At 34.2% G+C, this 15,924-nt stretch overlaps 1 protein-coding gene across 3 annotated transcripts; it reads right to left on the reverse strand.

Moving 5' to 3' along the window:
* Window positions 1-465: 465 nt before the first annotated feature.
* Window positions 466-9,914, reverse strand: LOC111422497 (uncharacterized). 3 transcript variants are annotated; one of them, XM_023055693.2, is made up of 4 exons: window positions 8,887-9,914; window positions 8,791-8,835; window positions 675-2,960; window positions 466-599 (listed from the first exon to the last, which is right to left on the reverse strand). In XM_023055693.2, exons 1-3 carry the CDS (start codon window positions 9,884-9,886, stop codon window positions 715-717), a joined length of 3,291 nt encoding a protein of 1,096 aa, XP_022911461.2. In that variant the 5' UTR covers window positions 9,887-9,914; the 3' UTR covers window positions 466-599; window positions 675-714. The 3 variants fall into 3 exon arrangements, with proteins under 3 accessions (XP_022911461.2, XP_022911460.2, XP_022911462.2); XM_023055692.2 differs by having other exon boundaries at window positions 8,791-9,914; XM_023055694.2 differs by lacking the exon at window positions 466-599 and having other exon boundaries at window positions 721-808; window positions 865-2,960; window positions 8,791-9,914.
* Window positions 9,915-15,924: the final 6,010 nt, after the last annotated feature.

Consider the following 15,924-nt stretch of genomic DNA (forward strand, 5'->3'; position numbering starts at 1 on the left):
CCTAGTCTTTGGATAAATCCTGCGAAAACTGAAATAATTCTCTTTGCACCTCAGTGGCAAAGACAAAATATACTTGCTCAACTTAAAATGTCTGTAGATAATACATATGTCCTTCTTAAGGAAGTAGTAAAAAACCTTGGGTTAATTATTGACAGCAACCTTTCTTTTTCTCTTCATTTGTTTATTATTTGGTTAGTGTTGAAGTATGTGCAGGTCTCTTGTGTTAAGTTTTTGAGTGCTGCTGTTTTCTTTTTGTTGCTATTGTTTTTTATTTTCTTTTTTTGGTGTAGTTGAAAAGCGGTTTTCGACCGAACTGCGCCGTTTTTCCTGAAAGAATATGTTTTGTAATAGAAAATCTATCTGGAATGTGTCTTTCAGGAAAATAAATGCATTATTATTATTAATTATGCTTGTGTTGGTAAGAAAAATCTTTATTTAAAATGATTCTTCAAGCAAAAACATATCTCAATTTTAAACATTTATTTTGTTTAGTTTCAAAAAGTCTATAACTAAGTCAATAATATTAAATAATAAAGTCACTCTAATGTATATACTCAATTGTAAACAACGCTTTATTAAATAAAGTTCCATATAAATTCCTGAAACAAAGACAGCTTTGTTATTCTGCAAAAAATATATATATTCTGCGAAAAACAAAAATATAAAAATTTTACCTGTTTAAAATTCAGAAAAGAAATTTTAAGATTTCTTGATTTATTTGCTGGGATGATTAACACCAAACTCATCGCCACTACTGAAGCAATAACAATCTTCATGATTACCACTCTTTCGCTTAGGAGACTGATTTCTGCTTGATGATGACAAGTTTGAATATGGTTGTTTTTGTCGTTCAGTAATTGCTACCTTAATAATTGGATTTTTTCTGTTCGAATCTTTTTTCACCGGATCACAACACGACGGTTGTTTCTTCTTACTCCCTCTTTGGCTTGTCGTGGTATTCGAACTATTCGCTTGAACTTCCTTATTAGAACATGCCGCCTCACATTTTTTCTTAAACCACGATCCACTGTCTTTCATTCGTTTACGACGCGATAAATTTGGACAACATATTCTTTTTATAACCAAAAGTAATACAACCGTTGGATAAGTATAAAAAAAGAGTACGTTAGCACAAAATTCAGCGGTTGCAGGAAGATTTCGAACTCTTTCTCCGGTTGCTGGATGAACTGGCCAACCCTCAGAGTCATAAACAACATCTCTATCTCTTAATCTTGGTTCATAATAATGTTTCATTGGTTTTGGGAGATCTAAAAGTAAATTTAATCCCCAACTTCCGATCGGTAAACAACATAACCCAATTAATCCTTTTGTTAAACCAAGTAATAAAAGAGTTACAAATATAAATATTATCAAATAAATAGTTATTCTTATAATATCATCTGTACTCATTTCGTGTTCTGCATAAATTGTTGTTGGTAAACCACCACGAAATCCCGCCGCGTGAAAATGATCTAGTTTCATTGCAATACATTTTAAACCTTTTGTTGAACCAATGCAAGCACATAAACAATGCCATGTACAAATGCAACGATCTTGCTTTTGAATTCTGATTCGTCTTAAAGCCACTAATTCACCTTTACAATTTAAAGCTTCTACAGAACAATGAAATATATCAACATCAAGTTGATGATAAACGGTTAATTTAAAAATGTGTTGATTTTGTGGTGATATTAAAACTAAATCTGATTTCAAATCATTTAATTGTCCTTTTAAATCTAATGGACAATCACATATTCGCACCATAAATTTACTTGATAATAACCCACCGTTAGTTAATTTGATTGTAATATGGGTTCTTGTTGGACAAGTACTATCAATGTATACTTCTGTAAGAACACCGGTTGATGATGGTCTTAAAACCGCGTTAAAATCAGCGTTAACTTCCATATCAATCATACTAATATATCTTCCATAATAATTTAATGTTAAATATCTTTCGTCACTTGTAACATTTTTCCTAATTGGATTTTTTGCAAGTTTCCCATGATACTTTAAAAAATAACAACCTTTCTTACCGGATCGATCAAGTCTTTTATCATGTAACCACATATGTTTTGGTTGATGATGTAAACAAGTTCCTCTTGGCATTGAACATCGATTTGGTTGTTTAAAGAATGCTTCAAACCCTACCCCAGCGGCATCACATTGCTCTCCAGATAAAATAATCTTTTCAGAATTAACAACTAAATATTCTGGTGGTCCACTTTTAGCTTCCGCATATTTAACCAAATCCGAAACTCTCATCCCTTCCGGTATTAATAATCTCATTTTTCTCCATGCGATACAAAAATTTTCATCGTTATACATCGAATTAAACGTTAACGAAATCGTTGGAACTTCATCTTTGTAATAAGGCGAAAATGTTCCTAAACGAATTTTCTTTCCATCGGTTATATCTTTCCATTTAACTTGTCCACATTCGGTTTCATACTTTTCAAAAATTTGAATTACAATTTCCTGTTCAACTAACGGTTTTTCAATTATGTAAACACCGTACCAAACTGGCGAAAATCTTAAACAATGTGCACTTTCGTGATAGGTGTCGGGATTTAAATGCGGTGGGGTATAACGATCAGCGCAATTTTGACCACCTCGTTTTTGAACACCGCTAGATTGAACTTGACGTTTGCTATAAATGCTTTCCAAAAGATCCAGATCTTCATCATCTTCGATTGGAGGACCGCTGTTTTCGTCTAAATCACGAATTTGTCTTGGAAAATTCGCGTTATGTGGACCGTTTGGATTTGAATTTCTTGCCAAATCCGGGTTGGATTCAGGTTTAAAGAAGTCAACGGGAGTTAAAATTTTGTGCATTGACGGTTTGTTTAAGTTGATTGCTTGTTGAGTTGGGAGCGATTGAATGTTTGGGTTTTTGGCGGTTTCTTTAGGGTTGGTGTTTCTTGATTTTTGATATTTTTGTGTTTCCATTGGTTGTTTCCCTGTAATTGATAATTGATAAAAGGTGAATATAACATTTAGCTAATTATTTCAGTTGTATTTAATGAAGTATAGAAGTATAAAGTTGAGAGATGCACGGCTAAACCTGAATGTTTATGGTTTTAGGTCTAGTGTTCTATTTTTTTCATTAAGAATATACCACAATCTAACGCTAAATAACAATTAAAACTAGAACTAACACTAGACCTAGAAACATTTGGGTTTAGCTGTGCGTCTTTCAAGACGGCTAAACCCGAATGATTTTAGTTCTAGGTCTTGTGTTAGTTTTAGTGCAACACAAGAACTAACACTAAACCGAAAACTAGAAACATTCGGATTTAGCCCCACGTCTCTCAAGACGGCTAAACCCGAATAATTCTAGTTCTTGGTCTTGTGTTAGTTCTAGTGATAGGGGCTAGTGTAAAACTAGAACTAACAGTAGACCGATAACTAGAAACATTAGGGTTTAGACGCACGTCTCTCAAGACGGCTAAACCCTAATGATTCTAGTTCTAGGTCTTGTGTTAGTTTTAGTTTTAGTGCTAGTGTAAAACTAGAACTAACACTAGACCTGGAACTAGAAACATTCGGGTTTAGCCGCACGTCTCTCAAGACGGCTAAAGAGACGTGCGGCTAAACCCGAATGTTTCTAGTTTTGGTCTTGTGTTAGTTCTAGTTTTAGTGAAATAAAAATATGCAACATTAGGTTAGTTTTAAGAAAAAATTACACTAGGAAAATTCGAGATGTTGGATTTAGCCGCACATCTCTCAGTATTGCTAAACTCGAATGATTCTAGTTCTAGGTCTTGTATTAGTTCTAGTGATAGTGCTAGTGCAAAACTAGAACCAACACTAGACCGAGAACTAGAAACATTCGGGTTTAGCCGCACGTCTCTCAAGACGGCTAAACCCGAATGATTCTAGTTCTAGGTATTGTGTTAGTTCTAATGATAGTGCTAGTGTAAAACTAGAACCAACACGAGACCGAGAACTAGAAACATTCGGATTTAGCCACACGTCTCGCAAGACGGCTAAACCCGAATGATTCTAGTTCTAGGTATAGTGTTAGTTCTAGTTTTAGTGCAATAAAAATATGCAACATAGTGATATATATATCTTATGCTAACTAGTGCTACCTACTGTCACTAGAACTAACATTAGGCCTAGAACGAGAAATATTCAGGTTTAGCCGTCTTAAGAGACGCACAGCTACACGGAATGTTTCTAGTTCTCGGTCTAGTGTTAGTTCTAGTGCTAGTGTTAGTCTAGTTGTATTTGTTATTCAGCGCTAGATTGTTGTATATTTTTATTGAGTATTTATATCGCATTCATCCGATATATCGATGTTTTACTGTAATATCAAATTATATTGACATGTTACATTTTATGTAGGAGAAAGTAATTAGGTACACCCTGGTTTCTATGGAAATATATTTTTGTATATTGCATCTTAAGTAACATTCACTATATGTTAGTATCAATGTAAAGACATCATCAAACGCAAATACTTATTTAAACAGCACCACAATCGTGTCTTTTAGGTTACAGATTATTAATTTAATCAACTGAAGCTCAAATACACAAATATTACATAGTGTCACAATCTCTATCAGCAAAGGTTTTTTAATCTATAAAAATTCGAAGAATAAGATTAACGTTCTAAACTCCTCTATATACACATTTATTCATCCACTCTAAACCGAGTTGAAGCTATTGAAGATCCATGAGCAATCAAACAATCACTAGTTTTGGGTGCATCGGCATCTCAATGATGACATTTGGATTTTTTGAGCCCCAAATGCTGCAACTTTCCTTATTGACATGGCCTTCGATGAGGAAATGGCTTCATCTGAAAAGATGATTTTTCGGTCATAAGACGCATCTTCGACCAAGCGATCTCCATCCCATTGGACGAACCAAAAACGTCATAAGGCTTCAGTTCTTCGATTAATTAAACTATGTAAGATAGCCTACCCTGTAATTGGCGACCTTTTCAAAGTACTCCTTTTCTTCAAAACGGTACTGTTCTATCAACAGCCACAAACATTCTAGAATAATACATCTATCGATGATCGCATCTCTAAATCTACAAATCGTTAGAATACACAAAAAGGTACACATAGTCCTCACTAATCTCCAGAATACCATCATAATGGATATTCTAAAATCGTGGACCAAGTATAGATCCCTGTGGGCTAACTTCTTTGGCACTGCTTTGGCACCTCAGTACTGCCTCCAAGTCTGATGCTGGTTTCCTCCAATCTCGAAGGACCAACAAATCTTATGCGTCATCGCTCACTGCGTCTTCCCAACATTTCCGTGGCTTTTCCACATGGCTTCTTCCCTGAACTCATGCATTGAGTGTTGGAAAAGCTGATACATCTCGCTGTTGTACCTCATCCTAAACATGTTCCGATCCTAAACTGGTTCCCGGATTCTACACAATACCTTTCTTTCAAAAATGTCAAGTTTATCACTTTCTATTGAACAGGACTCATGTTTCGGTACGATATATCAGAATTGGTGTAATAATTGTATTTTATGTTCTCATCTTTGTTTATCGGCGTAAGTCTTGTGATTTGTATACATGGGCTATTCGAACTCGTTTCATCACAAAACGTAATCCACCAATCCGTTCTAGTACTAAGATGACCAGATTCGTTAAGATGTATATATTAGTTTGTAAGACCAAGCTTTCTAGAAGTCTTGAACTTTCATTAAGCGTGCCGAACATATTCCCAACATCGTCATGCATTCATCTATATTATGATACAAAATATTAGTTCGTGGGAGTCATAGTAAAGTAAATTCACACAAAAAAAAATGCACTTTATTCATTATATAGGACAAAAATTAAGAAAAATTAAATAAAAGTTAAATTTAAGCTACCGTGGACCGAGGCTTACTATGAACCGCTAGTTTATTGCCGGTATGATAATTGATAATAAACAAATATAGTTATTACTTGTGTAACACATATTTTCAACTGTTCGTTTGAACAGTCTATATTTCCGTCAATCTGGCGAATCGACCCATTTCTATTCTATCTACGTTGTCAAAAGCTATTGAGCATTTAGCTTATTTACAGATTCAGAAATATCTTGAGGAGTTTAATCTGATTAACAAGTTCCAGTCTGGTTTTCATGAAGGGCAGGGTACTACTACAGCACTGATTAACATCACCGATGATATTAGATCTGCTTGTGATAAGCGTTGTGTTACCTTGCTAGTGTAACTTGATTTTAGTAAGGCCTTTGATTCTGTGGTCTATGCCCTCCTGTTAACTAGGCTTCCTGCTATTGGTTTTACCTCTTCTTGTGTGTCTTGATTCCAGTGACATCAAATGTGGAGTTCCCCAGGGCAGTGTGCTGGGTCCTTTGCTATTCTCAATTTTCATAAATAGTATTAGTGATGGTATCTCGTGTAACTATCATTTGTATGCAGATGACCTTCAACTTTATATTTCGTCAACTGTTTACAACCTCCCAGATGCTGTGTTGCATCTTAACAACGATTTCTCTAGCGTGCTTGACTGGTCAAGACATCATGGACATAACCTGAATCCAGATAAAACGCAAGCCATTGCATTTGGCACTCGCCCCCTGCTGGCACAATTTAATACCTTAACAACTTAGGCTTGGCGACACCGTTATTCCGTTTTCTAATACGGTCAAAAATCTTGGTGTGGTAATGGATTCGGCGATGTCTTGGCGGCCACAAGTTCAGGGAGTCTGTAAGAGGGTTTACTTCTGTTTCCATACTTTGAAAAAACTTCGCTGCTACCACTACTATTCTCTCATTTTCCCACACATTGATTATGCCGATGGTGCGTATCTCGATCTGTCCGCAGCTCTTCGGGGTAAATTAGAAAGACTTCTGAACAATTGTAAACGGTAGATTTTTGATTTAGGAAAGTTTCAGCACATGACTCCATATCGTAACAATCTGCAGATGATGATTTGCCAGAGTCGTAGATCATTTCGTATGCTTACTATGTTGTACAAAATAGTCCATACCCGCACTCCTGCTTATTTGTCTGATGCCTTTTACTTTTTAGCATCACATGACTTGCCCACTTGATCAATGTCGGACTCTACACTCATGTTTCCAGTCCATAGTACTGAAATCTACCACAGATCTTTTACAGTGCAGTCGATTGCGTTGTGGAACGACTTGCCTGCCGTTGTTCGCAATGCAGCTAGTTTAATAGGTCTTAAAAATGCCTTGAGGCACCATCTGTTATCTCTTCAACTATCTTCTAACTCAAATATGCTCATTCGCTCAGTCTTATTAGCACATCATTTGGTATTAATTTTTTGGTAGCCATAATTAATTATTTAAAATTACATATACACTGTTACCAGTTGGATTTTTAGAAGATATCGCTTATTGCGATAAATTGATCCCGTTGCATTGATGTCTATATTTGTTATGAATGTATATATATTTATGTAAATATTTGTTTTTGAGGGAATAAACATTATTATTATTATTATTAAACAAATCGATCAGCTCAGTGATGTGTTCTTAATTTTGAACTTATTTTATAATTAATAAAGTTTAAATTATCCTGCAAAAACAATTTATAAGAAACCAGTAAAATTTGGATATATGTATAAACTGGATGGTAAGTAGCTCTTTTGGGTATTGCTAAGGATTTGATGTGTATTGTGGCAAAAGACATATTGAAACCACAGATTGGGGAACACCACTTGGAGTTAAATGGTTCTACACTTTACAAAATACATTCCTAACTCAACAAACCACAATTTTTTTTCGATAATTAGGTATTTCACATCGTATCCTCTTATGGTACTTGAAAGAAAAAGGTATAAGAGCCACCGGAACAGTACGAGAAAATAGATTACAAAATGCCCAACAATGGACCCACAAACTATGAAATAAATAGACAAAGGATCATCACATTATAGGTTTGATCAACAAAATCAAATTTCGTGTGTCAAATGGAAAGACAACAACGTTGCTCCAAGTTGACCAATTATGACACAGTTGTACTATTTCAGTACGTGAAACGTTGGTCTAAATCTACAAAATCAAAAGAAAACATTCCCCAGCAAAAATTATTTTCTACAAGATCAATGTATTTCGTTGTATAGGGTTGGCGTAAAGGTTTTGTTTACCTATTTCTTAGATATGATTATTGCAAATGCCTGAAGAGTGCATCAAATTTTTTCATAAATAAATATGCATCAGTTAGAGTTTCGTCGAAGTATCGTAAGAAGTTACTTGAGGGATAACTCGGTATCAAAGGTTCAACGTGGATCCAGCGTTGAAACTTGAGACACACATTTCGCGGAAAGACTTGATAGATAATTGAAGTGCTGCGTATATCACATAAAAGATAGGTGGTCATGTGAAAACCTATCGTCCTGATATGAGACCGGGTGTTTTTTATAAGAATTTATTATATATCTTTTGTATTTCTTAATATAGTTTCACTAATAATCCGATTTTTATTTGCTTTGTCGATTTTTATTCATCAATTTTCTTTAGGCGTTAATGGGTTAAAAATCATTCATTTTTCGAGGAATTTTAGAGAGACAGAAAAATTCCAGCATACTTGCACCTACATGGGAGATACTTTTACAATGTTTTCATTGTCAGTAAAAAAATGTGAATTGTTGACATTTTTTGTTAACACAAAAATTAACACGTTTAATCATTTACAAAGAAAAGGTAAACGTAGAAGATGATACATAATACAAAACTGGGTTATATGTGGTATGTTAAATTTAATCTACGTATTATTGAATAACCGTTTATTAATAAATATGATCAGAATCAAATAAAATGTTAATCAATTCTACTTACCATTTTCTCTAACATTACTTTGACCATTCGATTCATATTGACTACCTAAATAATTCTGATTAATACCGCGTAATTTTTTAAAATCACTACCTTCACCAATTCCAAATCTTGATTTTCCTAAAGTTTGTTCATCAGCATTTTGTTGGCGACCACTACTTTCCCTGACAACTTTCGATTGGTATTTCCGATACATTTCCCGCCCATCTCGATCGGATTGTTTCATATAAAACAAATTATCTGATTTTACCCCTAAATCATGTCGCTTAGCATTATCCTTAGAAAATTTTTCCTTGATATTCGTCCGGGGACACTGAACAGCATCCATTAAAAATGCTGGGTCACTAGGACCCACCTTTGGTTCTAATTGTTCCATATCCGGTTGTCTTTCAGCGTTTTTTTGGGCGTCGCATGAACAACAATAACCACCGCTGAAAGGAATAACGCGTCCTTGATATTTTACTAATCCGCATGTTGGTCGTTTATCATCCATATAACAGCCGGTAAAATTACCATCGTGTTTGTTATAAACTTGCTCTCTAGCTTCGGAATTAACGAAATCCAAAAATTTTAATGGATATGTTTGACTTACGTGATCTTGTTTTAATTTAATAACATACGGATTTAAAATTCTTACAGTCATCGATGAAATCGGATCATAAACGTGATCGATAACTATAAATTGACTTCGAGTATTCGTTTCACCCTCGTTTTTGATTTTCATCGTAAGTATTAATTTTTTATTACATTTCGTCACTTCAGATTGAACCAAAGGTTCGTCTTCATCAAATCCCTGAAAACGTGTTAATCGTTCTGTATTCCCTTGATATAGGGGTTTATTCATTTTACGTCGTTTTGTACAATATGTTGGTGGATTTGTACATCTCGCCATTACGGCTCTTATTTCGATGTTTGGCGGAGGTGGTAATTTTTTACAACATCGCATTTTTTTCGCGCAACATTGAGCTTTACGAGCTTCGTTATCGAGTTGTTTATGTAATGCTGGTCCGGCGAATTTATCAGCAACCAAACCTGAGTATTCATTTCCGTTTGTGTAAATATTTAAATATATTGGTAGAAAAAGGTATAAAGATTTCATTTCTGTCGAATTTTGACAGAAGTTTGACGGTTTAATATTTAATTTTTTTGGGTTAATTTAAATATTTGGTTTCATTATTTAAAGTTCATTCTATTATATTACATTACATAAATTACATATTGGGTAGGCGGACCAACCAAACATGCTTCGCGGCCCACGGATCTAACTATGCAGATGTTCTGTACTCTCCTTTTTTGTTCTATGTCTTAAAAGAAAAAATTCAAAAAACACAAAATTCCTGTATACGTTTACTGTTTGGTCTTTACTGAAGTGATCATGAAAGTGATAAGTTGCCGGAATTAAAATGGTTAAACATGTAGGGAAGGAGGGTGCTGCACTCTGTATTCCTCTACCACCGGGTCTTCCATCTTTATAAGCCACCTTACCTTTATAACGAAATAAGTTTTCGCGGGGATGTACACACTGTATTGATACTGATTATCTCCACCTATTTTTCATACAGCTTTTTTCAAAAAGTGTTTTCCTATCAGATCGCTAAGACAATGAATGAACTTCCTCTTGAGTGGACAGTGTGTGCATCATCAATAACTTTTAAAAGACACGTGCTAAATTATTTGCATGAGCGGCAGTGACCTTCACGTTTGTAGAAAAGGCTTTGCACCTGCATAATGTTTTTTTGTTGTATGTTACAGTTAATGCGCATTCTATTAATGTTTAAATACTCTATGGTATGGTGGAAGAACAACATGAGTTGAACCATGCCATAAGATTGTTCTCATGTATGAATTTTTTATTTTTTTATTTTTATTATTGGTAATTATTGAATTTAGTTCTCTGTTTATTTCTGTTTTTTCTTCTATTATTTTCAATGATTTATTACAATGATTTTTTTTTGTATGCTATGAGAACAATAAAGCAATTGATTATTATTATTATTATTATTGTACCCCGATAGATAACGTTATCAGACTTCACTGTGCAGTCCATTTTTAACGAATATTAATACCTAGCTCGGTAAAAAGTCATTCAAATCCTTTGGCGAGATAAACTGCTACCCAAAAATTGAGAATCTGATACGATTAACAGCAGGACAGTGGCACAAAACATGCTCAACGTCAAAACAATGCTCCTAGTCCTCCGCACATCGTTGGCATTCAACATCGTCGGCTAGACCCAAGTTAGTAGACGCAAGTTGAGGTGTGTTTTTAATCGACAGTGCCAAGTAAAGACACCCATTAGCACTTTAATGCTGCTACGAGCAAGTCCTAAAATATTCCCGGGTTTGACAGTGGTGATGTTAATATACACCTTAGCATGTCTCATTCCAGGAGAACTGGTTCACAGTAAGTGAAGTTTCTCTTCAGCCCACAGTCCAATCCTATGTTTGGCCATCGCAAATGATGCACCAACTGCTGGCTCTGGCCCCATAAATGCTTTAGCGCCACCCTCTCGTGCTAGCCTATCTGCCGTTTCATTGCCAGCAACCCCAGAGTGACCTGGGACACAGATCAGAGAAACTGTTATCACAACTCTGTGCGTTTAATGTTCTTTTGCAGTCATTAACCAGACTCGACACCGTTTTCACGGCCTGCAGCGCCTGGAGACTGTCTGAGCTAAATTGTACTGTTATATTCTTCACCCCTCTCTCAAGAAGGATTTTAGCATCCATGTCAATAGCAAATACTTCCGCTTGGAATACAATGCAGTACGTACTCAGGCTGTAAGCTTGCTTAATCCGAGGTGTCTAGCAGTATACTCGTGCCCCGACCCCTTCCGGTGTTTTTGATCCATCTGTGAACATGCAAATATCTCTTGGGATCTTCGATTCTAGGTTCATCGTAATGGTCGAAAGAAAAAATTTGAGAAAACGATGAAAATATATTTATTACAAAATATTTAAGATCAGTGCTTTTTTTTTTTTTTTAACGATGAAAATATATTTAAGATCAGTGCTACTAGTTTCGGGAGTAACTTCTCTCTTCTTCTGGCACGACTGAAATGTACAAATTATTTGTTATTATTAAAATTAACTAGATAATAGGATGTTAATAGTTACCGCCAAATTACGAGATATTAGTCAGAGAGTAAAATTCAATTAACATCTCACAGGAACCACGAGGAAAAGTATAGAAAATACGACACATTGAACAACCTCTAAAGTTTAAATTCCAAAAATTCCAACTTATTAACAAGGTTAAAAGCCTGATATAACAAAAGAATTTAAGAATTAATTTTAAAACATGATTTTCATCGTTAAAGAAAAGCCAAAAAAGTTTGAACGTTCCAAAATTGAAGCTGAAAAGATAAATTTATAAGGATTTATGATGGAAGCTTAGAAAAAGTTAACTTACTAATACAAAATTTTTGAAATTGTTGATAAACCAAAAAACTAAAAAATTATTGAGAGTCCATCTGGTGCGTAAGAATATCTATCGAGGACCTCGAGGACTGAGTGTGAAGAACCGCATGGCGTACGAGTACAGTTTAGCGCATGATCGGGAGATAAGATAAGAAAGGGATCTCAATGAAGTTGCAATATTTAAAAAACCTTAAAATATTTAAATATAAACGCGTGGAATTAAATAAACATAGTAAAGTGTCTAAAGACATTGTGATCTAGAGTGTCATTGATGAGTTTATCTGCTTTGTTAAGAATGTTAATGTATAATTCTTCATAGAGATCCATTTTTTTGGACTTTTTAATGTTTTTCAATAGTTTACAATTAACGAACTAAATGTTATGGTTATATTTACTGATGTGTTTATGGACTGCAGAGGTATTTTTGGAAATATGTTCTTTAAATCTGGTGTTGATATTACGTCCTGTTTGGCCGACGTAGGTTCTATCGCAGTCCGGACAATCAATTCTGTAAACACCACTAAGTTCCTCGCTCTTAAATACGTGTTTGTTATTAATTAAACGACTATGAATTTTATTTCGGGATACAAAAGCAGGGGTGATGCCAAATTTCTTAAGATTACGTGAAAGGGGGTTAGTGATCGAGGGAACGTAAGGTAACACAACAAAACTGGTTTTCAATTTGTGGTGAGGATATATAATTTTATTTAGTTGTGAATTATGTACTTTGTAAAAAATGTTTTGGATGTCAGCTAGGGAAAAGTCATTGTTGAAACCAATTTTAATTATTCTTTTAACTTCTGAAACAAGATTAATGTAGTTTAGGGGGACATTATATAAACGATTAAAGAAGAACCTAAAGGCTGCTAATTTGTGTTGATCACATGTAAAGGAGTTCTTTTGAATAATACTATCAGTAGTGGTGGGTTTTCTAAATATGAAGTTAAGAAGTTAAGAAGTTAAGTGTTCGATTACTTTCCAATTCTATTGTAAAGTTTAAGTTATTGATATTATTGAAAATGTTAAAAAGTGCCGATAACTTTGCAGAGTTACCCTCGTAGATACTGAAGATATCATCAACATGCCTTGCATCAAATTTGATGTCTCTAATGAAAAGGTTGTATTTGGATGAAAAAAGTTCTTTTTCGAATTCGTTTACAAAGATGTCTGAAAGTATACCAGAGATGGGAGAACGCATAGGTAAACCGTCCATCATTTTATAAAACTTATTATTGAATGTGAAAAAATTCTGTTTACAAATTATCTTAAGAAGATCAATGAAGCATGAAATTTCTAAAATGTTAAGGTTATTCAAATCTTGTGATTTTATAAGTTGTTTTTTGACAAAATCTAAAGTTTGTGATATAGGAACATTTGAGTAGAGATTTTTTATATCAAAAGAAATTAATTTACAATTTTTATTAAGGTTGAAATCTTTGAGTCTATTAATCAAATCTGAAGAGTTTTTTATGGTGTTAGAAAATAGAGGGTTAAAATGGTGATAAAGAAAGGTTGGAGCGATTTTTGAAATTTTACTAGTAGGAGTATTAATGTTACCTATGATAGGACGGATGCTTTTCTCAGGTTTATGTAGTTTAATGAGACTCTTCAAACAAGGTATGAGAGGGTTCATTTCTATTGAGTTAAAAGAATTGATATTAAATTTTTTCAAGTGGGTCAAATTATTTTTAATGAATTTTTTATAGGTATTATTAAATGTAATCGTGGGGTTTTTATTGATTTCTGTTATGTTGTTATCTAAAAAGAAGTCTAAGGTTTTTCTAATGTACAGTTTCTTATCCAAAATAACAATACCCGCACCCTTGTCTCCAGTAGTAACGATTAAATTATTATTATCAATCTTGGATTTAAATTTAGAAATCTTTTTATTTAAAAGGGCTGAGCGAGGAACAGAGCGTGTTCTACTGTTTTGTTTAACATTATATGACGCCGGCGGGTTGCCGATACCCTCAATCAAGGATCTATTGTCTGAAAAAATCTGTTTAATGGACTGATTGTAGGTTAATTGGGATTCAAGCTTTATGGCAAAATCTACAGGCTTTATATTAAAGCTATCAATATCTGAGATATCAATATTAATAGTAGGATTGTCAATATTAATTCTTTTAATTGTAAAAGTTTTGGGTTGAAGTGTCATTCTTATCTTTATTTATATTTTTATGTTTATTTTTAACATTATTATTAGGGGAGTCAAACTTATTGAAATTCTTGTTATTACAACCATGGGATTGTTTTAGAAAATTATCTCTATCTTTAACTAACCTATCCAGTTTCCTTAATTTTTTGTTTTTATTTTCCAGGGTCTTGTAATGGATTTCTTCATTAATTTTGTTGTTTAGAGCTTCATATTCGATGTAGTGTAAATGTTTTTGCAGTGCTCTATGAATAAATTTCAAGATGGCTTCTTGTTCGGACAGGATTTTGTATTGGATTTTGATGGTATTTCGGATGAGACGTTGTTCCATTTTTTGTTTATGTCTATTGAATTGTTTCGGGATCTTTAGTTTGAATGAGTTGGGTGTAACATTCAGGTGGATAGCCTTGTGAAGGAAGTTCAAATTGTCTAACGTTTTCTCTCTCTTAAATTTGGTACATCTCAGTTTGTGAATCAGGACGGATCTCTCCGCATCAATTAATCTTGCGATCTTCGATTCTAGTTCGATTCTAGCACTGATCTTAAATATTTTTTAATAAATATATTTTGATGCAAATATCTGCCTGAACCAGAGAATTTTCGTTTTCGATCCAGGACTGCCGTTCAGGCAATACAAACTGGTATGGAGTATTAATCACTGATAGTAATTGCTAGCAAAGAGAAATTCATAAAAAGGAATGAAAAAGCGTCATTTCAATGCTACTTTTGCAGAATATGAAAAATATTTTCATTCAATAGCAACACGGGTATGAAAAGGTATCGAACTTTAATTGCTGATGATGAACTTGGGTTGAAGCTAGAAAATTGGTCAAGTTCTACATCATTGCTCAAGTTTTAAAGCAAAATTGTAGAAATGACAGCGATTTGTAAACAGAGAAGTGGCGCAGAACTGATCTTTGTATTTTATGCCAGTCTAGGAAATGCTTTATCTTCGAAAATGAAGTTAAAATGATATAGGTAGAGGAAACTCCATCTTTTCTCTATATACATATATACAGAAGGAGTGGCAACTAAAGTTCCAAACGAAGTTTGCACTACTTCATTGATACCATGACATCCGATCCATTAATCAAAATAGAAACCATGATCTAACGAGATTTCTCTTAACATTGACTATGACTGGCCAATTTCAAGTTATACACAAATATTTTTCGTTGCGTGGTCATAGTTTTTTACAGTACGATAGAAATTTCGCTAGTATTAAAGGTCGAACCATGTCCAGAATTTTGTTTTGGCAACGAATCCAAAGATCTCTTTCCCCAGGTATCTTATCGACTTCTAAAGCATGTCTGTCATTCCCCGGTTGACACGGTATTTTGGTTACAGAATAGCGTTCTTCGCCCACTTAAAGTAAGCTCGTGATAGCTAATCTAATAGCTAATAGCCTCGGATACTAAGTTGACAAGATGCCACTCAAAATTCATGTTTACTTTCCCATCTAGACTGCTTTCCCAAGAACCTTGGCAGAGCGACGAACATGGAGAAATGTTCCATCAGGATATTTCCAACATTGAAAAACGATAACAGGCAAATGGAGATCCG

The sequence above is a fragment of the Onthophagus taurus genome, chromosome 7 (assembly GCF_036711975.1).
Source record: "Onthophagus taurus isolate NC chromosome 7, IU_Otau_3.0, whole genome shotgun sequence".
NCBI classification, from domain to species: Eukaryota; Metazoa; Arthropoda; class Insecta; order Coleoptera; family Scarabaeidae; genus Onthophagus; species Onthophagus taurus.